The sequence below is a fragment of the Sinohyriopsis cumingii genome, chromosome 1, assembly GCF_028554795.1.
Source record: "Sinohyriopsis cumingii isolate HCF-2022 chromosome 1, ASM2855479v2, whole genome shotgun sequence".
NCBI lineage: Eukaryota > Metazoa > Mollusca > Bivalvia > Unionida > Unionidae > Sinohyriopsis > Sinohyriopsis cumingii.
In genome coordinates this window covers 178,369,461-178,396,392 of record NC_142961.1, presented here as the reverse complement: position 1 = coordinate 178,396,392, position 26,932 = coordinate 178,369,461, and the positions used below count along the sequence as shown (strand labels likewise).

Genomic DNA, 26,932 nt, shown 5'->3' with positions numbered 1-26,932 from the left:
ACGAAGAGCGCTTTAGACCACTCGACCACTCGGGGCCCCTAAATAAGTAGTTGTAATAGTATGACTAAATCTGCCTGATAAAACTGTCAACAGTTATCATCTGCTACAACCTCAAGCCTGCCAAAGAAATTCACTACTAAGAATTATATAAACCATCTCTCTCCATGTTGTCACTATATAATGCCTGTTCCTAAATTCACTGATGAAGGACCTTTATCTTCATTTCTTTTATGATAGTAGTAGTTTGTATAAATAAAACTTTTCCGTCTCTGTGTTTACAGCAGTCTGACTGTCAGTAATTTTACTGCTAATTTTTTCTATATTGTTCCTGTGTCACATTTACTGAATCCATACCATCAACTGAGGCTGATTACAGTTCTTAAGGTCACCTGAGGGTGATAGGTTTACAATTTGAACTTGACAGTTAATTATTAGCTTCAAATATGATGATTTTACCCACAATTTGGAATGTGACTTCACTGACGACACCATTTTAAAAAGTTTAAAATACATCTTGCTTAAACCTTAATGCCTTAAGATGATTAGTTACCTAATTTGCAAAATCATGAAATGTAGTTATGAAAATATAGAGATAAATACATAGCATATTTTTACTGCATTTAAAGTTTTCAACTTGATTCTTTTGAAAGTTGAACATATCTATAGATATAATTATTTTACTGACCTTTGCCCTTTTTCGTTGAACCAGGTAGTAGTTTAGCCTTGTACCTGAAATATATAGAATTTGAATTAAACATTTCTACATTAAAAAATATATCTGCTCATGATTTCCCACCCAAACAGACACACAGACACAAACACAATTATATAGATAGTCTAATGAAGCAGCAGTGTTATGTCATTATTTGCAACATAAACTGGATATTTCCGATACATGACTAACTCTGTAAATGTCACAAATATTGAAAACACGACTTAACTTGGTAAACTGTCATGGATGATGAGAACATTACTGAACTTGGTAAACTGTCACAGATGATGAGAACAGGACTGAACTAAAGAGAACATGACAGGACTCTATACAGTCAAGGATGATGAGAAAATGACTGGCCTCATGTCAATTGTCACTGATGATAAGAACATGATTGAATTCTGCAAAATGTCATGGATGATGAGAACAGGAAAACTGTCAAGGATGATGAGACCATGACTGAACTTGGTAAACTGTCACTAATGATAAGAACATGACTAACTTGGTAAACTGTCACAGATGATGAGAACATGACTGAACTTGGTAAACTGTCACTAATGATGAGAACATGACTAACTTGGTAAACTGTCACAGATGATGAGAACATGACTGAACTTGGTAAACTGTCACAGAGGACGAGAACATGTTTGAACTTGGTAAACTGTCATGGAGGATGAGAACATGACAACTTGGTAAACTATCATGGATGATGAGAACTCGACTGAACTTGGTAAACTGTCACAGATGATGAGAACATGAATGAACTCTGTAAACTGTCATGGATGTTAAGAAGGAATTCATAGAGACATGAGACGGAAAACCAAAGTTAGGAGAACATGCATTCAGGTGCCATTATTCCTCAAACAATGACAAGGAATGCTAAAAATCCAACTTGTTTAAAATAGTATGATAAATCTGGTTGACTGCCTGCACTTTTTAGTGAAGATATGCTGCATAAGTTTATGTTAGGTAGACTGGAAATCCTGGGCCATAACACTTCTAAATGGTACATGTATTATCAAACTTAGTGAAAATGTCAACAATAAAAAGCATTATCCTGACTTTGCTGAAAACAGTCTGGAGAACAGAAAATATGGGGCCATGAATTCTGTAAATGATGTTGCGGAATGCTATAAATCAAACCCGTTTATGGTCTTATCGATATATACTAAATTGTGTTGAAATCCAACAGAAGAAGGCAAGGTAATGCTCCAGATATCCAATGGAAATAAGGGGCCATAATTCCTCTAAATGTTATAGAATGCTGGAATTCAAACTAATTCAGTCTCATCAACTGAATACACCTTGACATATACAACTGAAATCCAACAAAAAAGTTAGGCCATAGAAACCAAAGTCAAGAGCATGGGCAATCAGGGATGTAACTCCTGTTTATGATATCATGGGGAACATTCAGGGATATAACTATTGTATATGATGTCATGAGGAACATTCAGGGATTAACTCCTGTATATGATATCATGGGGAACACTCAGGGATGTAACTCCTGTATATGATGTCATGGGGAACATTCAGGGATGTAACTCCTGTATATGATGTCATGGGGAACATTCAGGGATATAACTCCTGTATATGATGTCATGAGGAACATTCAGGGATATAACTCCTGTCAATGATGTCATGGGGAACATTCAGGGATGTAACTCCTGTATATGATGTCATGGGGAACATTCAGGGATGTAACTCCTGTATATGATGTCATGAGGAACATTCAGGGATATAACTCCTGTCAATGATGTCATGGGGAACATTCAGGGATGTAACTCCTGTATATGATGTCATGGGGAACATTCAGGGATGTAACTCCTGTATATGATGTCATGGGGAACATTCAGGGATATAACTCCTGTATATGATGTCATGGGGAACATTCAGGGATATAACTCCTGTATATGATGTCATGAGGAACATTCAGGGATGTAACTCCTGTATATGATATCATGGGGAACATTCAGGGATGTAACTCCTGTATATGATGTCATGGGGAACATTCAGGGATATAACTCCTGTATATGATGTCATGGGGAACATTCAGGGATATAACTCTTGTATATGATGTCATGGGTAACATTCAGGGATATAACTCCTGTACATTGTGTCATGGGGAACATTCAGGGATATAACTCCTGTAGATGATGTCATAGGGAACATTCAGGGATATAACCCCTGTATATGATGTCATGGGGAACATTCAGGGATATAACTCCTGTATATGATGTCATGGGGAACATTCAGGGATATAACTCCTGTATATGATGTCATGGGGAACACTCAGGGATATAACTCCTGTATATGATGTCATGGGGAACACTCAGGGATATAACTCCTGCATATGATGTCATGGGGAACATTCAGGGATATAACTCCTGTACATGGTGTCATGGGGAACATTCAGGGATATAACTCCTGTACATGGTGTCATGGGGAACATTCAGGGATATAACTCCTGGATATTATGTCATGGGGAACATTCAGGGATATAACTCCTGTACATGGTGTCATGGGGAACATTCAGGGATATAACTCCTGTATATGATGTCATGGGGAACATTGAGATTTCATTCCACAGTATTGCATTTTGCACAGGGTTAAAGTTTTATAGAAAAAGCAGGACCCAACATTCGACCTATGGGATCATGTGTTAATGATGAATCCAGGAATACTGGCATGAATTAATTTGATTTAGGCATTAAATATTTACCAAATGCAGATATCCAGCAAAAAACACAGATAATTGGCTATTTTGAGCTAATTCACAACATGGATTGTAAGCACCAGCTATACTAATTGCAAATTTTATTTTGGATTATATAAGATGAAAAATGTCTCTGTTTTGGGCATTATGAACACAAAGACAGAACCTCATGCAGACAAAATATGCACCAGAAAGTGCAATGTTGTGAAGACTTGGGGTTGTAACCCAAATTCATATAATATCTTTCTAATGTAAAGCTGCATGCCAAATTTGGTTGAATCTAACAACCCTAGGTGATGCAACGTTACTGAAATTAAAGCTAGGAGGTGACGTAATCAGAGGCCATAACTTCTCCAAATGATGACACTGAAGGCTGAAAATCAAAATCAGCATAAAACTTCATACCAAATTTAGCGTAAAACTTCATACCAAATTTAGTGTAAAACTTCATACAAAATTTAGCATAAAACTTCATACCAAATTTAGCGTAAAACTTCATACCAAATTTAGCGTAAAACCTCATACCAAATTTAGCGTAAAACCTCATACAAAATTTAGCCTAAAACTTCATACAGAATTTAGCATAAAACTTCATACCAAATTTAGCATAAAACTTCATACCAAATTTGGCTAAGACCCAATAATTCCAAGTAGAGTCATCTTGCAGAAGCAAACTGTTGACAGACATAATATCAGACCCCAAACTGGTAATTCTACCAATCAAAACCAAACACAGAATGAAACAAAAAAATGCAGAATGAAGACAAAAGCAATGTAGAATAAAGTTAGATGAATTGATTAATGCATTTTCAAGAAAATGTAAGTGCAGATGCAAAATGCAGAACCACAATGACAAATGAATTAAATGCATTCATGAACTTATTTGAATATTTTCAGGATGTCACTAAATTTCCATGATCAAAAGCCATTTCTGCATTGTAATCTGGGATCGGAGTCTTTAAATGGACAGACATTTTTCATCTGTTTCAAGTTGTGACATTGTTTATCTCAAGGCAACCACCCATAATGTGATGACATTATCACAACTGTGTATATATTTGTACTTTTTTATTTGAATTAAACCAAGTAATAAGCAACATCTGCTGAATCAAAAATGGGGGATTTTACATTTATTGACATTATAGATTTTACTTTTATTAAAAGCAAATTCCATGCTACCTTTCCTTTTTATGCATTTGCTAAAATAATTAGCATACAATAAGAGAAGATATGAAAGCAGCAGTTCTCTCATTTAACACTCAAAAAAACAAAACTTCCAATTTCAGTCAAATATTTCCATTTTGTTCCAAACAAATGAAAATGAAAGAAAACAATAATGGAATCAATAAACACAAAATCAGAATACATGGCTAGGACTGTAAATGAAAAGTGATGAGATGATAGATGAAATGCAAATGGAAAGGAATGCAAATGGAAATGGAATGCAAACAGAACAAATAAAATGAATTATAAATGCGTTTCAAAATCCAAATGAATCACAAATGAAATACAGATTTGGTACAATTTTCTGCAGCACAGTCTGTACCATAGAGCTTCACAATTTCAGTGAGTGGGGCCCTACTGAGAATATCATTCTGTTAACTCAGAATGTTTCCTTTCTGATAAAGAAATTAGGATTTCAGAGACTGTAAAAGTTCCAAACACATTCATTAAAAATACAGACAATATACAGAAATACAGAAAATAGATATACATCATTTCTGATGCCATCCTTCTTTGCATTATATCTCAGAGAAATTTTACAAGAAAATACTCCATATGTGAACATCCCACATTAAAACTTAGCTGTAATTTTTATGTTTTTATACTACTATTTCCCAAACTATGTTATGTATGATAAATATAAAGAATATGTACTGATTTTATATGGATAATATAAAAATACATACTTGTAATGTGTCAGACAAGTGTATGGAGCACAGACTGGAACAGCATACAGAAGTTCATCATCTGGGTGGGGAATACCAGACAATGAATCCAAAATCTTTTTATCCTAAAAGTTAAATGAAAATGAGATAAATACATTGTTTAATGCTAGCAAAATATAATGGATGCAAACATTGGCCATTTTGAATTTCTTCCAAGTGTGTGGTTGTTATTACATCATAATAACCTTACTGACGTCAAAACAATTATAAGACATGTTATCACTAACAGCAATGTAAACAACAGGCCATGAAAGCTGATGATTTCTTCATTCTTTTTTATTCAAAAGTTACTGTAATGACATAAAAAATTAAAAGTACAGGCATTTTATTGATAATTTCAATTCTGCCAAAAATTTAATGTTATTTTCAACACCTGTCTAATGTTATGAGGAAGTATCTTCAACACCTATCTATTGCTATGAGGAACTATCTTCAACACCTATCTGTTGCTATGAGGAACTATCTTCAACACCTGTTTGTTGCTATGAGGAATTATCTTCAACACCTAACTATTGTTATGAGGAACTATCTTCACCTACTTTGCTGGACATTAATCCACCAAAATCTTATGACTTTGGGAAGTATCACTAGGAAATAAGAATGTCATGAAACACATATGACTGCTAACAAAGCAGCACTATAACCAGTCTAAAATAACTTCATCACATACTGACAATGCCTATACCATTGTTACCACCAAAAAGATAATTGCTTGTGACATAATGGAATATATTTAACTTTTTTTAAAAATGGACATGGCTATTGTAGCTTATGTAGTTAAGAATCTAAGGAACCCAAATTCATCAAAAAAATGGAAAGGCTGGTATTATGTATATTTTATTTAATTGCTTGTTTGTTAGTTTTATTTTTTATTTCATTACATGCTATTGTAATCCAACACTGTAAGCTGGACTTGACCTTGTCCTAAACTGAGTCAATTTCTGCTTGACCTGATTGACATTTTTCAAAAAATGTATTTAATTTTATGTAAACAACTAATAATAGCTTCATTATTCTCTATGAGTATGAACTTAATATCAGGAATTTTATTCAGGTAAACTAGAAGAATTAAATATGTTGATTTGGGTCAGGGTTTTGGAGTTTCCTAAGTGAATTTTGCAGGCTACTGTGTTGTAAGTAAACAAGGCTCATTAGATCATTCTAGAAGGTTATTTTCCATTAGGTAATGTTTTTTTAAAAAAGAAAATGATAATTGTGACCAGAGGTCAAGTAGGCAAATATATAATCTTAAGATTGTGAGGATTTGGTCAGTCATTCTTTATCATCAAGCACCTTCAAGTTGTATTATGTTGTGACCAATTTGGTCTGAATTTTATTTTCTTCAAATTATTGAATTAAAGTATATTATTTTCTCTGAAATACAAAAGTGCTCTGATAAAATTCTTGGATGAAGATGTTCACTGGAATTTATACTGAATTCAAACCTGGAATTATATTACTGTGATTCAGCAAAAGACTTTTGACACATCAGCACTCCATAAGCTGTAATATACACATCATCGCCTTCAGTTTTGGATCTCTTCGGGACTTGTACTTAGTTTTATTCAGGACTTTAAATTACTAGGACTTGTGTTTGATCTAATTCTTGGATTATTTTGGGATTTAATTCACAATATCATAAATTCTATTTTCTTATTTTCACTTTGTATTCAAGGGAAATTAAATTATTTGTTAAATTTGATACAGCTTGTTGTCTTTCACTCTTTTCTGTTACTTATTTTAAGAGCATAGACTCGTAACACTGGTGTTCATTTTCTTTAGCTACTCTTAGCTGAATATCTATCCAAAAGTTGTTGTTGTTGTTGTGGGGTTTAACGCCATTTTTCAGCACGATAGGCTATACATGGCGGCCAGTATTAATGGTGGAGGAAGAACCCGGAAAACCCCGGAAAGAACCACCGACCCACGAGAAGCTACTGGCAAGCTTTCTCACATGCCCACATTGGCTGAATCTTAGACTCTCTATCCAAAAGTAATGTCATTACAAAGAAAGTATGGGGACATGTACACGGTCTTCACTGTCTATTAAATTATTACCTGAATGAGTATTTAACAATTCATCAAATTTTCCTTGGCTGAAGATCATCGACTCCTCTTATCAAATGCACAAAGATAAAGGTGTGTTGGAGAACATTTTTTTTTCAATTTGACACAATTATTGTGCTTTTCTGTATATGAAAGCTTGTACAGCTGGCTGACGGAATGTGAAAGATTGTAAGTGATTTTCCAAGGTTTTATACATTTTTACATTGATTATATAATTTCTTTCATAGATATGTAATTGCAGTTAGCGAAATGTTTTTGGTAAATTATGTTTCTTTAGGAATACTTACCCAGTCACATTAATGTTTGGAAGTGACTCTGCTAATTCTTAAATCCAGCAATTGTAAAATTTCTTTCCAATCAATATATCATATAGATAAATGGAAGAAACTCTTCCCAACCTTTCTCCTTACCTCCACTTGCCACTGCTATGTAGGTTTGGTTGTTTACTTTTAACCGAAGCACTGACTCAACTAGGATGTTCACACTTGATGGGAGGTGTGTGAAGGTTTAATAGTAATTTGATTATGTAAAAGGTGGTAGTGCTGAGCTCCCTACCTATACCAGGGTCACCCTTGAAGGATAAAGATTCTTCCCTTAAGGAGCATAACTGCACATTACATTAAGAGAAGAACAACTAACGGTCTAAAGTTCTGTACCCATGGTATGACTGTGCTGACTTCAAACTGGCCTGGTGGTGTCCTGGGCTGCAACCACTGGACCCACCAAATTAAATTATTGTCTCAGCAAAGCTAGATCACACAGTTAAAAACGTTTTAAAAAAAGACTGCATACCAGCCAACTGCATCTATTATGTTTTGTATCACCAGATTCCAGACTGTTACAGTGGTCTAGTGGTTAGAGTGTCTGCCTCGGATGTTGGGGGTTGCAGGTTTGAACCCAGGCCGAGTTATACCAAAGACTTATAAAAATAGTACTAACAGCTGCCCCGCTAGGTGCTTAGCATTATGAGGTCAGTGTTTGGACTTGTCGGCCTGGTGTTAGGATAATGTGACTGGGTGGGACATGATGCAACATGTCTGTGGCATGATGCCCCAGTACTAGACATCATTAAAAACTGCCACACTGCATACATCAAAGCTATATGACTGAAAAATTGTTAAAGCTATGTTAAAAATTCAAATCACATGCACAAACACCAGATTCCATTTGAAAGCAAATCCTAGAGATAGATCTGATTTCATGAGCTGAAATTTTCATGAGTACTTGGTCTCTTCAAATCTTGGAATACACTAAGTGTATTACCCATTTTAGCCAAGATCAGAAGAAAGAGGTGTTGCCAGGCCCAATGGCATTTTTCTGCAGACTTCACAATGCTTGAGTGCATGGAATGGGCATTGCATTAAATAATGCTTCCTTAGATTGACTGATGGAGGAAAGGGGATAGATTATCTATCTCTGACTGCTCACTGACAGCAGCATTTAGCTTTTTCTTTGCCATGATCTGGGCTACAGCCACTAGACCTACCAAATTCAATTCATGTCTCTGTGAAGATAGATTACACAGACAAAAGCTTGAGAAGGTTTACTGTATGCTAGTCAACTGCATCTTGCATCACCAAATTCCAATGGAAAGTGATTCTTGCATAATTATCTCTGATTCCATTAGTTGAGATTTTTATGAAGCATACTTGATCTCTCAGAATATGCTGAGTGTATTACCCACTTTTGCCATGATGCCTGTCATTGGATGGTTAAACCCTCTTTTCCTGGACTGATCAAAAGAAAACGGCATTGCTGGGCCCAATGGCACCTTTCAATTCACTTTATAATGTTCCAGTGCATGGACTGGATCCTGCATCACTGCTTGCTTTCTTGTGCTGATTGATGGAATGAGGGGATAATTGACCACTCTCTGAATGCCCATGGACAGCGTCCTGTTCTTTGCTATAAAACTTGGCTGCATCATCAATACCTTAGAACCATCTTATCTGAACTGGAGCCAGTTCAGATTCACTGAAAGGGCATGCAATTCACTCACCATACATGTCAAATCTAGAGCTATCAAGAAATACATTTTGTACAACAGCAGCTTCAAGGGGGTTATGGCTAAGGGCTCAAACTGATCTAAGTTGAATCATATCAGCACCCATGACAAATTCCAGTTGGGAAAATTTATGATGAACAAAGTCAGTCTTATTGTGGGATCTGAGTATGCTAAGTCATCCATGTAATACCTGCACTCACTGTGGGGATAATTCTTATTCAGTGTTAGCTCCATGTCCATGTAAAACTTTCTTTGAGGCATGGATGAGAAATTGCCACTCTGTGTGTGTCATTGTATCTCTCCAAAGGATAAGATGTGAACAACTGACTTGCAGGCTGAATTGGCAGCCAGTAAAGAGCCACAGCTTGTCTTGCTGGTATGGATGTTATGCATGGTTGCTGACTGGACAGTCAGCTTGACTGTTGCATCTGGAACTGCCCATGCAGAATGTGTACTAAAATGGACACATTAGTCAAACTGATCCCCCTACGCTATCACATGCCATGGAACAACTGGCCAGTATGCAAAACAGCTTCGTGAAGTGACAGATCCCTGGTCATTAGACTACAGGTAAAGCCAGCCAGATGGCCAGATTGGCTGGTTGGCAGCCAGAAAGGTGGTGTATTGTGTGAAAGGATGGTGATTTGGATCATCAGGATTTGACAAATACCCATGCATCCAGCCTAACAATGCTATGCCCGTGCTAGGCCACCAGGTGGCACTTGTGCCCAATGGACTGCCAATATAAGGTGGAACACTCCCTTATTAAACCCAAACCATCCAACACATGAATGGATAAAAACTGTCTCAAGGCCAGCAACTGCATCACTATTTCTATGTAGCTGGTGACACATCTGTGACTCGATTAACATCTGGGAAGAATGTGGTAACGGCAATTCTGTAACCTTTTCTGCCTCAATTTGACTAGAGGTAATTGTTACAGTCTGCAATGAACATATATTATTGGGGGGTAAACAACATGACATCCACCACTAAGATAACGAACTGATGTGACGGCTTATAATGTTGCACTCTATCTGAGGCTTCACAACAATGCTACTTAATGATCCTTAACAATGCAAGTTGAGGATGATAAATATTATGTGAAAACAAAACAAGTCTCATGTGAGTCTTCATTAGCTTTCAATTTCTTGCACTTAGCGCATTCTGTTGCCATTATACATACCATATAACTGGCATAAGTTTTATTCATTTATCTACAGGGGTACAAATGTTATTGCATAATAATTACATTTTCCCTTGCTGTGAACTTGACCTTCAGGCACAGGCCTTATTATGGTATGGAACACACCATCTAGTCATACTATGTTTGGGCAAAGATCTCTTCAACTGTTACAAGCTTATGGACCAGACAAGGAAATATTAATGGCTGGATGGATGTATGGACAGACTGACCAACATACTGATGGTCAATGATAATGCCAATAACAAAACATTCCTGAGGTGTATAAAACCATAACTAATTTCAAACCAGAAAGCAAATTACCCAGTCCATTAAACTCATACCTAAAGCCCTCATTTTTGCTTAAGAAATTAACATATGGCCTACTTTTGGGTCTCAAAGAGTTCATGAGAACTGCCCCCACTTTCAGACTTAGAAGTTTCATTGGATATAAAAAGATTACATTCAAGTAATTGTTTGCCTTCATTACAAATCTGCAGTTGTCATTCCGTTATGCATATCTTTAATCAGCGAAAATGTCTATATTAGAGACCAGTGAACTGTACATTTTTCACATATGAAAACATGTTTTCTTATGGAAATCTATAGAAAAATCTGATAACCAGCCTAATGAGTCACTGTTGCTTAAGATCTTATTGTGTTGAGAGATTGTTGATTTAATGATGTAAACCTATATAATAATACTCTTACTGCTTGTTTTGTTTTAAACACAATTTTCAATTTTGTTTGATTCTCCAAGTTTTCCAATTTAGACTCAGTGCTGCCACCAGGGAATGTTTAGGTGCATCAAGCTAAAATTAGATACATTTTGCATGTGTTTATTTGTGTACTTCAATGCTGTATCTTTTCTCATTTGTAATGAAAATTGTCTTTTTATGAATTAATTTCATTGGACCGTGGAGTTACATTAGATATGGATTCTACTACGCTTCAATTACCTCTGATGTTGTCTGTACATCCTCCTCTTCTTTATCATCTTCAACTTCTGTTTCACCCTGTAGATAATAAACTTTATATGTTAATAGAACTGTCTAAGAAATGGTATAAATGACTCAGTACTCAAGGATGTAGAACAGTTCCAATGCACTCTCCTGCATCTTGTAAGAGTTGGATTATTAAGGTAGGAGCTGCAGGGACTCAGTGGTCAGCATGCCAATCTACTTCAAATCTACCATTAGATTAGCCCAGGCTGTCTTCTATGGTGTACCATTAGATTAGCCCAGGCTGTCTACTATGGTGTACCATTAGATTAGCCCAGGCTGTCTACTATGGTGTATCCTTGGGCATGGCACATTGCTCCAATTGCCTCTTATACTAAATAACCTACTTGTGTTGTTATGCCATAAAACACCAAACCAAATCAGAACTAGGTAGTTTTTATGAACATATCATTGCTGTAAGAAACATTAGGTGTTTGCCTAGCTGTTTTTGTGATCAAAATGTTTTCCCAATGGACAGCACTGCTATAGCCCTCTGACTTGTAAAAAGCAGGGAAAATAAAAAAAAACACTATGACTGTTATTGTTATGACTGTTGGATATAGGAAATATCATGCAATAGTCAATGGCATCTGAATCTAAACCGAAGACTGTTGGATATAGGAAATATCATGCAATAGTCAATGGCATCTGAATCTAAACTGAAGACTGTTGGATATAGGAAATATCATGCAATAGTCAATGGCATCTGAATCTAAACTAAAGACTGTTGGATATAGGAAATATCATGCAATAGTCAATGGCATCTGAATCTAAACTAAAGACTGCTGCTGTTATGACTTGTGGATGTAGAAAATATCATGCAATAGTCAATGGCATCTGAATCTAAACTGAAGACTGTTGGATATAGGAAATATCATGCAATAGTCAATGGCATCTGAATCTAAACTAAAGACTGTTGGATATAGGAAATATCATGCAATAGTCAATGGCATCTGAATCTAAGCTGAAGACTGTTGGATATAGGAAATATCATGCAATAGTCAATGGCATCTGAATCAAAACTGAAGACTGCTGGATATAGGAAATATCATGCAATAGTCAATGGCATCTGAATCTAAACTAAAGACTGCTGCTGTTATGACTTGTGGATATAAGAAATATCATGCAATAGTCAATGGCATCTGAATCTAAACTGAAGACTGTTGGATATAGGAAATATCATGCAACAGTCAATGACATCTGAATCTAAACTAAAGACTGCTGCTGTTATGACTTGTGGATATAGAAAATATCATGCAATAGTCAATGGCATCTGAATCTAAACTGAAGACTGTTGGATATAGGAAATATCATGCAATAGTCAATGGCATCTGAATCTAAACTAAAGACTGTTGGATATAGGAAATATCATGCAATAGTCAATGGCATCTGAATCTAAACTGAAGACTGTTGGATACAGGAAATATCATGCAACAGTCAATGGCATCTGAATCTAAACCGAATACTGCTGGATATGAGAAATATCATGCAATAGTCAATGGCATCTGAATCTAAACCGAAGACTGCTGGATATAGGAAATATCATGCAATAGTCAATGGCATCTGAATCTAAACTGAAGACTGTTGGATATAGGAAATATCATGCAATAGTCAATGGCATCTGAATCTAAACTGAAGACTGCTGGATATAGAAAATATCATGCAATAGTCAATGGCATCTGAATCTAAACCGAAGACTGCTGGATATAGGAAATATCATGCAATAGTCAATGGCATCTGAATCTAAACTAAAGACTGCTGCTGTTATGACTTGTGGATATAAGAAATATCATGCAATAGTCAATGGCATCTGAATCTAAACTGAAGACTGTTGGATATGGGAAATATCATGCAATAGTCAATGACATCTGAATCTAAACTAAAGACTGCTGCTGTTATGACTTGTGGATATAGAAAATATCATGAAATAGTCAATGGTACCTGAATCTAAACTGAAGACTGTTGGATATAGGAAATATCATGCAATAGCCAATGGCACCTGAATCTAAACTGAAGACTGTTGGATATAGGAAATATCATGCAATAGTCAATGGCATCTGAATCTAAAAGAATGTTGGATATAGGAAATATCATGCAATAGTCAATGGCATCTGAATCTAAACTGAAGACTGTTGGATACAGGAAATATCATGCAATAGTCAATGGCATCTGAATCTAAACCGAATACTGCTGGATATAGGAAATATCATGCAATAGTCAATGGCATCTGAATCTAAACTAAAGACTGCTGGATATAGGAAATATCATGCAATAGCTAGTCAATGGCATCTGAATCTAAACTGAAGACTGTTGGATATAGGAAATATCATGCAATAGTCAATGGCATCTGAATCAAAACTGAAGACTGCTGGATATAGGAAATATCATGCAATAGTCAATGGCATCTGAATCTAAACCAAAGACTGCTGGATATAGGAAATATCATGCAATAGTCAATGGCATCTGAATCTAAACTAAAGACTGTTGGATATAGGAAATATCATGCAATAGTCAATGGCATCTGAATTTAAACTAAAGACTGTTGCTGAATTTACTACAAAACAGCACTGCTCATATTAAAAAGTACAATAAATACAGCAAGTATGAAAATAAGGTGTATTATAACATTTTATATAAAAGTATTTAGCAATTAAATTTATATTCGTACATTTACAAAGTGGTTATAAATAGTGTACCTTAATGTTCACTGAAATGGAGGTTACATCATCTGCTCTATGCTCACCATCTGGAATACAGGTAAAACTGACATAATCATTTCAAACAAGAAACTCAGATAGCATGCTTTACAAGTTTACATGCTATCTAGATGTATGTGTGTGAGAACATCATTAACATCTTTTAGTAACCATTAAATGTGTGATATTGGTAGTAATATTTCTAAGCTGATAGCGTACAACCAGGCCATCAGAACAGATGATTTCAAGATTTTTAATAGTAGACTGGATTTGAAATCAGTGGGATTTCTTACCAAGATACATTTTACGCATTTTTAGGTTTATAAAACAAAACATGTGCATTTATTGCCATAATATTATACCCTTTTCAAATTATAATAAAATAGCAAATTCTGAACTTGAATCAGATTATGATGCAAAATTACAAAAATAATTCATTAATAAGAGTGAGGTTATTGTCAAATAAATGGAAAAGGAGGAGTTGTATATCTCTTGACTGATTGCAAACATATTTATTATAAAATTCATAAGCATTTTCCTTCACACGTTTACTAGCCTCCTGTCCACTGATTACATTCACTGTGCTTTGTAACTTTCACACTTAACAGGTTGTCAATATTTATCAGATCTAGATTTCCCGAGTTGTTGGTGTCTGCATGTATGTTATTCCTCCATATACTATCTTAATGTCCACTTTGCATAAAACACAATGCCAACTTGCGAAATTTACTACTAACCTGAACTGACTTAACTCTGATTTCCAAGCGCTGTTAAACTTTTTAATTTTCGTTTGATGATGATTGTTAGCATTGAAAAAAGTGCATGTTTTGGCATTTAACAGGAATTGGCCAAAAAAAGTTTCCTTTCAATATTCCCAACATCTTGAAAAATACAATAATAATTAAACAAGACTAAATTCAAAATAATTATTAAAGTATTTCTGCAGAGATAATTTTCAGGTCAGTCTCTTCTATTTATGTCTACTTCACCAAAGGTTGGCTGAATTTTAATTAAGGTAGGTCACTGCACAGACAGTTGCACTGGTGAAACAGATCTAGTCCCTAGTAGACTGGATGTTACTGGTTTCTGTGTGGATATAATGCCCAATAATGCCCTTTTGTATCAAAATCATCTTAAAAATGTCTCAGTTTTTAAAAGCTGTGAATTTCACCTTTAAAATTGTATGAGAGGTAGATAACTTTAAATGATATTTTTCCTACCACCAGTAGAATCACATGTATGTAACAGCTGATGTTTCGGTTTATTATTTAGTTAAAGTGTGTTCATTTATTCTTTCAGATATAATTAAAACAAAGAAAAAGAATGTTCAAAATTAGAAGCATTTTCATTTTAAGAGTTGTATCCTCAGACACCTCTTTAGGCAATTCAAGGCACATAAGAAAAACTGACACCCTTCTTCGATAAGCGACTAACCAAATGGACAAGCAATGTATCCTATCAAGTGAAATTCTGTCCAGTTGTGTTGGAAGTTCAGATAGACAACAGACAGATTATTAGTTGTATGTGAATTTCCTGGTATGTATGGGATTTTATGATGTTCCTGAACTCCATACACTCTGAGATTACACTGATGGGTTTATGGGGTTCAAGATTTTCATAACATTACATACTCCTTGGTAAAAACTAACATGTAATTCATTTATTGACTCTTAAAACTTTGCACAAAACAAACTGTTTTGGTCAAACTTTCCACTGATATGAAACCACACAGTAAATCATTTTTAAACATAATAGAATCATTTCATATATGGTATTTGCATCACAAATTAGATTTTTGAATTTTTAACTTCTGATGCAGAGGTTGTCTACCATTTTGTTTCACTTGTGTATTACCAGTCTGCATATCATTTACTTACATCCTACTTGTCACATGATCTAGTTTTGACTTACTTACACCCTAATTGTCACATGATCTAGTTCTGACTTACTTACACCCTAATTGTCACATGGTCTAGTTCTGACTTACTTACACCCTAATTGTCACATGATCTAGTTTTGACTTACTTGCACCCTAACTGTCACATGATCTAGTTTTGACTTACTTACACCCTAACTGTCACATGATCTAGTTTTGACTTACGTACACCCTAATTGTCACATAATCTAGTTTTGACTTACTTGCACCCTAATTGTCACATGATCTAGTTTTAACTTACTTACATCCTAATTGTCACATGATCTAGTTTTGACTTACTTACACCCTAATTGTCACATGATCTAGTTTTTACTTACTTGCACCCTACTTGGCACATGATCTAGTTCTGACATTGTTGGGAATTCATACACCTTTTCAAGAATAATTTTTACAGAAATACTGGATTTTATATCAAGGTAATTGACTATTCATATTGCTAGAAATTTGATTATGCTGTAATAAAGATGGATGAGGACATCTATATGTTCTCATGACAATGTATGCAGGTAAATGACAATGTATGCAGGTAAATGACAATGTATGCAGGTAAATAACAATGTATGCAGATAAATGACAATGTATGCAGATAAATGACAATGTATGCAGGTAAATAACAATGTATGCAGGTAAATAACAATGTATGCAGATAAATAACAATGTATGCAGGTAAATGACAATGTATGCAGGTAAATAACAAAGTATGCAGATAAATGACACTGTATGCAGATAAATGACAATGTATGCAGGTAAATAACAATGTATGCAGATAAATGACAATGTATGCAGATAAATGACAATGTATGCAGGTAAATGACAATGTATGCAGATAAATGACAATGTATGCAGATAAATGACAATGTATGCAGATAAATGACAATGTACATAGTTTGTTCAATATCGAAAATCTGTTCTGCTTAAATTTATTTAACACCTGAACTTTTACTGCCTTACCAATGTCAACTTCAACTTTTACTGTCCCTCCCCAATGTAAACTTTAACTTTTACTGCCCAATCGATGCATACTTTAACATTTACTGCATTAACAAGGGAAAGACTTGTGTACAGCATGGATGGCATAAGTGAGTGACAGAATGAGCTGTACTCCGAGAAAACTACCTATCAAGAATGGACAAATACAATGTGTTGCACAATGTACAAATATGATGTCTTGCACAGAGTACAAATACGACGTCTTGCACGATGGACATATATGATGTCTGGAAAACTGACAAATACAGTGTCTTGCACAGTGGACAAATACAATGTCTTGCACAGTGGACAAATACAATGTCTTGTACAATAGACAATAAGGTATCTTGCACAATGTAAAAGTACAATGTCCCTTGCACAATGGACAAATACAATGTCTTTCACAAATTACTTGATGTAGCAAGAAAAGTTTAATTGTAAATTATGTTTATCTAAGAATGAATACTAGATCTGATCACAATAATGTTAGGAATTAATTTATGCTATATCCTTAATCCAACTGTTCTCGAGAAGAAAGAAAAAATTGTCTTTCCCATCTATATACCATACAGAAAATAGTGATAGCATCAATGGAAAAACTCTTCCAGGATGCCGTCATAATTATCATGGGCAGATGGATGGCAATCTATGGAAAAACTCTTCCAATATGCCATCATAATTATCACGGACAGAGGGATGATAGTCCTAGGAAAAACTCTTCCATGATGCCATCATAATTATCATGGATAGCTGGATGGTAATCTAATTTATTGGATAATAATATGTTGGCTGTTCCTCAGTGAGGATGCTTATATATGTCAGGAAGTGGGGGACGGCTTAATTATAATGTGATGGATACCGAGTATTCTTATAAATGTCAGGAAGTGGGGGACGGCTTAATTATAATGTTGGACACTGAGTATTCTTATATATGTCAGGAAGTGGGGAACGGCTTAATTATAATGTGATGGATACCGAGTATTCTTATAAATGTCAGGAAGTGGGGGACGGCTCAATTATAATGTGATGGACATCGAGTATTCTTATATATGTCAGGAAGTGGGGAACGGCTTAATTATAATGTGATGGACATTGAGTATTCTTATATATGTCAGGAAGTGGGGGACAGCTCAATTATAATGTGATGGACATCGAGTATTCTTATATATGTCAGGAAGTGGGGGACGGCTTAATTATAATGTGATGGACATTGAGTATTCTTATATATGTCAGGAAGTGGGGGACGGCTTAATTATAATGTGATGGACATTGAGTATTCTTATATATGTCAGGAAGTGGGGAACGGCTTAATTATAATGTGATGGACATTGAGTATTCTTATATATGTCAGGAAGTGGGGGACGGCTTAATTATAATGTGATGGACATTGAGTATTCTTATATATGTCAGGAAGTGGGGAACGGCTTAATTATAATGTGATGGATACCGAGTATTCTTATAAATGTCAGGAAGTGGGGGACGGCTCAATTATAATGTGATGGACATCGAGTATTCTTATATATGTCAGGAAGTGGGGGACGGCTTAATTATAATGTGATGGACATTGAGTATTCTTATATATGTCAGGAAGTGGGGAACGGCTTAATTATAATGTGATGGATACCGAGTATTCTTATAAATGTCAGGAAGTGGGGGACGGCTCAATTATAATGTGAATGACATTGAGTATTCTTATATATGTCAGGAAGTGGGGAACGGCTTAATTATAATGTGATGGATACAGAGTATTCTTATAAATGTCAGGAAGTGGGGGACGGCTCAATTATAATGTGATGGACATTGAGTATTCTTATATATGTCAGTAAGTGGGGGACGGCTTAATTATAATGTGATGGACATTGAGTATTCTTATATATGTCAGGAAGTGGGGAACGGCTTAATTATAATGTGATGGATACCGAGTATTCTTATAAATGTCAGGAAGTGGGGGACGGCTCAATTATAATGTGATGGACATCGAGTATTCTTATATATGTCAGGAAGTGGGGAACGGCTTAATTATAATGTGATGGACATTGAGTATTCTTATATATGTCAGGAAGTGGGGGACGGCTTAATTATAATGTGATGGACATTGAGTATTCCTGAAAAAATATAATTTACTATGTAAATTTCTTCTCTATACTGAATACATCACCCAAAAAATTATTTTCATTGACACTATTTTTAAAGTGTGAGAGCTGCATAGAAGGAAAAAGCACATAATCTCGACAGAAAAACAACAACACTGATTCTAAAAGAAAATGCTGCAAGTCTTACTCTCTATCTTGATATCTTCAACATCCTTGATGACAATATCTACTAGCTCTAGCTTTCTTCCATAGTTCTGGGCCAGTCCCTTTCCCACTTGCTGTGGGACTTTCCCTCCCTTAGACTGACCTGTTCCACTCTGGGGCCTGCCTTTGTCTGATCCAATAGGGTTAGGACCTTTGACTTTCTCTTTACTTTTCTTTCCTTTCTTCTTATCCTCCTTTTTCGATCCAGCAGACTACAATTACAAGAATTGTAAGAATAATGAAACAACATCAGGTGTGGATTATTTATTTTGGTATTTTGGTATTATATTTACTTTAAAATGTAGCCATTATAATTGAAAGTGAACAGATGCTTAGCAACAACAGGACTGTGATGAATAACTGATTATGGATTATAAACGGAAATGTAAAAAAGATATGTGTTTGAACCTACATCAGGCAATTAATTCCATGCTAACACCAATTTCTGTATGTGATCGCAACAGTCAATATTTTTTTTGCACACAAATTTTTCACTATTCTACAAACAAAATAACCTGTTCCAAAAATATTTGTGCAAATGAAAAATAAAAGAAATGAGAAGTCATTTTTATGCAGTTTACATGGGTCAAGCTAGACTTGAAATTTAGGGAAAAGTGACTTCTTCTTTTGGACAAAACAGGGAGAAGTGTAAACAAAGCAAGATTTGCTCCATAAATATTATTTATAAACATTGGTTTTAAACATTCTTTTATTTTCAAGTAGAAACATTCTGAGTTGTATGTATATTATAAACACATATTCATATGCAGTGTATTTTGGCCACATGACTTAAGAGCACTGTAGACGCTATACATCTGCAATGAATTTTAACTTAAAGAAATAACCAGATTACAGTATTGCAATTGTGCAATAGTAAAAATGCTGAATCAAATGCCAATAAGCATTTATGTTTTTTGAAACGGTATAAAAGTTAACTGTAAAATGGCAGTTGAATAAAATTTGTAAACTTGTTTAAACAACCCCTGTAACATGTACATGAGAGCAAGTCCATATATCTTCACACCATTTTGTTCGTCTCAATTTCTTGTTGCCGAAGAAGCATTACCATAACTATTCATACATAAGACAGTGAAGCATTGAAGTTGGTATATGAATGAACTAAAACCTTTCCAGCTGAACTGAAACAGCTAAAACCTTCTTTCCAACCAAAACTAACTAGCCAACATATGGGTGCATCTATTTTTAGAAAGGGGGGGCTTTCATTATGTACCCTCTCACATTCTGGCTTTGTTGTATATTTTGACAGAACTACAAATATATGGTTTTATTATCTGTCAACATGCATGTAGTAACATCAGGAATTGGTTAAATAGTATTGCTTTGCTCCTTTTTTCTGTATTTTCACAACTTTAATCTTACAACACTTCTCAAATTCCACAACACTTCAATGTCCCATCTCGGGACCTACATAACTGCATTTTTACAGTAAATCTTGACTATCATAACATATAGACTTTGCTTTTTGAGTTGAATATCTTTCTAAATATATTTTCCCAAATGTTCCCGAAAATAGACAATCTCACAGAGTGGTACTTCCCAGGCACAACAATGTTCACCATGATTTCCCCCTGACAGGTTCACTCATGGTTTCAAATGGTTTTATGATTAAAATAATGAACATATAGCAATTAAAATCTTCAGGTCACTGATTTTGTTCTTCAAACACAAATTGCTATTTACATACTATATTAAGTTTTAAAACACAAATTTGTGTTTTTATCATCAAATGATAACTTTTGGAAATCAACTGATAGTTTCTATAACCAGAGAGATATATAACACATCTCTGCTAAAAATTTACTCAGGAAAGGGTTAATGGTCAATCAGTTATCAAAAGACATGCCTGTGAATGTGAAAGGGTCTGTTTTTCGATGCAACTGAAATAAAAACCAGCTTATTTGATGGCTTCATGTCTAAATTTTGCCTTGAGCTACAAAATAACACTTGAAATAACAGGCTGAAGCAAAGGTACATCTCAAAATGTATGGTCACTCAATGTATATCTAAAAAATCACAAGGCATTTTCACTTTCCTAACAAAAGAAAGGCAAGGTTTTCATCTTTTAGGCGACTTAGTCACCCACTTCACCTGGTAAGGTGACCCTGGAGTTTAATTGAAAAAAAATTAATCCACCTCAAGTGAATTGTTTATGGATATTAATCAACACAAGTATTTGAAATCTGATATCAATCATAACAAGTATTTGAAATCTGATATCAATCATAACAAGTATTTGAAATCTGATATCAATCATAACAAGTATTTGAAATCTGATTGAAGTTACAAGTACAACAGTTCAGATCTCAAAGTTGGAAGTAAGAGAATGATCTTCAGTACATGATCTATTGCAATGACAAACAGCACATTAAATAAAAATTACCTTACAGTAAAAGAACTGAATTTACATATTTTTACTAAAATAATGTCAAATGTATGGGCATTTCATTGCAGTAATATTAATAAAACTAAAACATTTTCTGAACTGGGCATAGCATCACATAAATGCTCCAAAAATCCAATTTTATTCAAAATTATTCAGACCAATACAAATCCTGCATCTGTTAAAGGCTAGAGTAGCATTTTATTCATAAGGTTTTAAACTGAAGGGGCCTGAGTGGTTACACTATTGTGAAATTTGTGTGAATTATGAAGATGCCAGACTGAACTGTTTGAACTTCCATGATAAAAACAAAATGGGGAAACTTTTTACACTGGTAAGTTTTAATGAATTTGTACTTTCTGGAAAATCATCTAGTTAATATTTATTACTTTGCAAATTCATTTTTGGCAATGACAATAAAAAATATTGCACTTCATAACCAGGAATCTGAAAATTGAAACGTCAAATAAAATTTCCAATTTATTACAAATAAATGTTGCAAACTATACAAGTGTACATGAAAACCAACTCACAGCCAGTATCTCCATACGCAGATGTCTCTCCTCCTCATCCTGGTCTTTGTACTTCTCTTTCATCTTTTTCAGCTTCCCCTACAAAAACAACAATAAAACGTTGAGTCTGATCTATTTACACAAATAATGAAAACCAGAATTTGTGAGTTTTTGTGCATTCATAACCTTTTCTCATGATTCACATCTATTTGTCATTGGTATACATCTCTAGATCAATCAATCACTCAATAAATCATTTATTAAACAATCACAAACCTCTCTACTGATCTATGTATCAGTACGATGTACATGTATGAAAATTCAAACAGAGCTATCATTTTGTTCTTATTAACAAACTTATGTTGAAACATTTTCAAATATTTTAAAGAAAATTATTTCCCAGTATCAAGCCTCTCTTCATTTCTTACACCAGTATTATCTATAGAGAAAGCAGGTTTAGTGCTTGAAGTGAAAATCATGTAAATTGTCTGACAGCAGTATGTGGGCAATTGTTACAAATATATGGTTTTAAAACAAGCAACAGAAAGAAGTGAAACTAGCAAGTTTAGTAAAATTCAACAAAAAATTTATTTCTCAAAAATACAAAGTGAAGATTCAAAAGACACATACAGTATTGTGAATTAAATTCAAATAATAATAAATGTTCTATCACAAGTTGAAAAGTATATAATATTCCAAATGAATTCCAATAAACTTTAATGTGCTGATGTACTAATAGTCTTGAATGTACTGATGTGCAAAGAGTCTGAATGAATTCACAATAATCCCAAAGTATTATTTCAATCCAAATTGAGCACTCTGTAAATCTAATGAATAATTTAAATAAATTATTCCTCTTAAATTACATCTGAACACAACTAAAACCTATGATCACATAATCCCAAAAACCGATATCAGACAGGAATGAACAATTCTTTACCTAACCTCTTTATATACAAACTGTTACCTGACCTATGACACAAAAAATTTTCAGAAAAACTAATGGAAAATTACACTACCTCTTAAGCAAGTTCAGCCTTGAATTTAAATTTTAGTAAACATCTTGTTTATCACTTAGAATCATGATACAATTGAATAAACACTACATGACAACAGTTAGAACAAAACTTCACCATCATTCACAGAGAAAGGTCAACCAAACAATATAAATTAAATATACATACAAATGATGAAGCAATAAAGCTCACACTGTTTACATTTCTCACCTGAATATTGATATCATAAATGTGCTCTGTCCCTATAATACAATGTCATGAAATCTTTTTGCCACCCAATAGGTACAATATGAAAACTTGTGTTGAAAAGCATACATGAATACCTGAATTATATTTGACAGAGACTTAATGATAGGATAAACAGCCATGTATTAATTCCTCACCTTATGTCCCCTTTTCTGTTGTTGGAGTTGCTGTTGCTGATCTATGGGTTCCTGAAAAAGATTAAGTAAGAAAGATGTAGTCAAAATCTCACAAGACACTTCCTGCTATCTATTTGTAGTAACAAGTCTGTTGGTGGAAAGGTCATTCCTTTGATTTATGGTAGTTATTGTCCTTCTTTTATTAATGTTACACCAGCATGTATAAAAGAAAATAATTAGTTAGAAAATATAGCTACATTTGTATATAGTATTTTTGTAATTATTTTTAAATCTTATACATATTTTCCTACTTTTACAGCCCATTTTTCCAGCAATGAATGTTTATTCACAATCCTCTGATATTCAAACCTAAGGAAAGATGATGTTGTTGTAGAGAATAATACACATTATAAAATAAACATGCAAGTTTCTTTTCTCATTAAATTGCTATTACAAAAGTTGGACAATGAATATTCCATTTAAAAAGATCTAATTTATTATGAAACACATTCATTTCCTCCAATTTTCTGGTGAAACCCAAATATTCCATTGTAAAGAATGTTGTTGTACTTAGAGATGGCTGTATTTCATTACCTTTACTAAATTTACACACTCATATTACTTATAAGACTAAACATAAAGTCATTCAGTTACATTACATGAAATCAACTTCATGAAGATGAATGGTATTTGAAAACAGTACTGGCATTTATTGTATATTCACGAAATTTTAATTCACTTCAAATGCATACTAGGAATGAGAAAATTAACTGACACCAAAAAACAACTGTGTAGTTTTTCAATGTTTGGAATTGTATATCCAAAACTTCCTTAAAAGTCTGGAACAAACACAAAATAGAACATTATATATATATATATATATACCACTATGTCGTCCCATTCTGTGCATTGGGTAATTCTGTGCAACAATACAACATTCCTGTAAACATTGGATCATATATTGTTTTTGGTCCAATATCCAACTTGTATCAAGAAAGAATGATTCTCCTTTAATTAAGGAAGTGATATTCATAAAGTGTACACAAATATACCACATTTCTATTCTAAATGCATATGAAAATGTGATTCTAAACATCAATATGAAGACCCACTCCATGACCTTCTTTATCTTGTGACCCAGAAAATCCTATTTACTATGGATTTGTTACAGATAAATACATCTATATATCTTTTTGAATCATACCAGTATATATATATTATATAAAAGAAGGAAAAGTATATCTTAAAACAATACTGCATTTTAATCCAAGTTTCCAACTTTGCAAGAAGTTGTCCCACATGTACAAAATCGTCTGCTATCCAAAATGTCAACTTGTTGCTAGAATGGGATTCTCTAGAAATTCCCCTGGTGTATAGTCTGTTTCTAAATACTTTAGTATTTTTTCCTCCCAAAAACAAGACATTGTAAACACATTTCATTCTATTATTTGTTGTTTCTCTTCAACATCTTATTTTTTTTATAAAATGTTGAACTGTACTAGTTTTTTTCAACAAGGTTGGTTTAGTTTGCTTAATATCTCTTGCCATTTATTGGCATTGTTACATTGAATTTTGTAAAACTAGCTATAAACCTGACCTAATTACTCGACTAAACTGCTGACAGAAACAGTCCAAAGTAATATATTTCATTTCTATAGCCTGATGGATAAACATTACATCTTTTCAAAGCTAATGCACAGAATAGGCTGACATATCGTGAGCCATGAAAACACAGGCATGGTATCCCCTTTGTCCAAAATTAATATTATTCTGAACAGAATATTCTGGTGACAATTGCCACTCATCAAATGGTAAGCATTGGAGTATTTTATTTTCATCAATTGCTTGAATTTGGTATGTATTTTGCTTCAATATTGGTGATGGAAACCAAATGTTCGTAGAAATGCCCAACATCAGCGTGTGTATATATATATATATATATATATATATATATATATATATATATATATATATATATATATTCTCAAAGCACATTGCTATAGTGAAAAGCTGTCTTAAACTTTGATACTTAGTCTTTGAAAGTTGGTTCTGTGCCTATAACACTCAATTCTGAACAGTGTTGGTGCCCTAAGTCTAGTACGTAGTATTCTTGTATTCACTGTACCATGTAATGCAGAAATTTTAAATTTATGAAGACTATGACACAAAAGAACAATTGTACCACTGTAATTAATCAATCTGATTTAAAAAAATCTTCATTTCAACACAATCAACAACAAAAGATTAATATATATATAATAATAAATCTCATTATTTAGCCTCCTGGTCACTTCAACTCTTCTCATGTATGCAGTAATTTATGATGATCACCACAATGCTTCTCATGTACCCAATACATTTTGAGTTCACCACAATCCTTCTCATGTACCCAATACATTTTGAGTTCACCACAATGCTTCTCATGTACCCAATACATTTTGAGTTCACCACAATGCTTCTCATGTACCCAATACATTTTGAGTTCACCACAATGCTTCTCATGTACCCAATACATTTTGAGTTCACCACAACACTTCTCATGTACCCAATACATTCTGAGTTCACCACAACGCTTCTCATGTACCCAATACATTATGATGATCACCACAATGCTTCTCATGTACCCAATACATTATGATGATCACCACAATGCTTCTCATGTACCCAATACATTTTGAGTTCATCACAATCTTTCTCATGTACCCAATACATTTTGAGTTCACCACAATGCTTCTCATGTACCCTATACATTTTGAGTTTGAGTTCACCACTGTACAATGCTTCTCATGTACCCAATACATTTTGAGTTCACCACTGTACAATGCTTCTCATGTATCCAATACATTTTGAGTTCACCACAATCCTTCTCATGTACTCAATACATTTTGAGTTCACCACTGTACAATGCTTCTCATGTATCCAATACATTTTGAGTTCACCACAATGCTTCTCATGTACCCAATATATTTTGAGTTCACCACTGTACAATGCTTCTCATGTATCCAATACATTTTGAGTTCACCACAATCCTTCTCATGTACCCAATACATTTTGAGTTCACCACAATGTTTCTCATGTACCCAATACATTTTGAGTTTGAGTTCACCTCA

At 34.2% G+C, this 26,932-nt stretch overlaps 1 protein-coding gene across 1 annotated transcript in view; it reads right to left on the bottom strand.

Moving 5' to 3' along the window:
• The window catches only part of LOC149808461 (ribosome quality control complex subunit NEMF-like), a 94,404-nt gene that overhangs the window by 13,253 nt on the left and 54,219 nt on the right, over positions 1 to 26,932 (bottom strand). The window contains exons 25-31 of the mRNA XM_089977628.1: positions 23,844 to 23,894; positions 22,466 to 22,543; positions 19,515 to 19,743; positions 14,330 to 14,379; positions 11,592 to 11,648; positions 5,339 to 5,442; positions 686 to 729 (exon numbers count right to left, since the gene is read on the bottom strand). Coding sequence (XP_089833754.1) covers positions 686 to 729; positions 5,339 to 5,442; positions 11,592 to 11,648; positions 14,330 to 14,379; positions 19,515 to 19,743; positions 22,466 to 22,543; positions 23,844 to 23,894 — 613 coding nt within the window. The remainder of the gene's footprint in view (positions 1 to 685; positions 730 to 5,338; positions 5,443 to 11,591; positions 11,649 to 14,329; positions 14,380 to 19,514; positions 19,744 to 22,465; positions 22,544 to 23,843; positions 23,895 to 26,932) is intronic.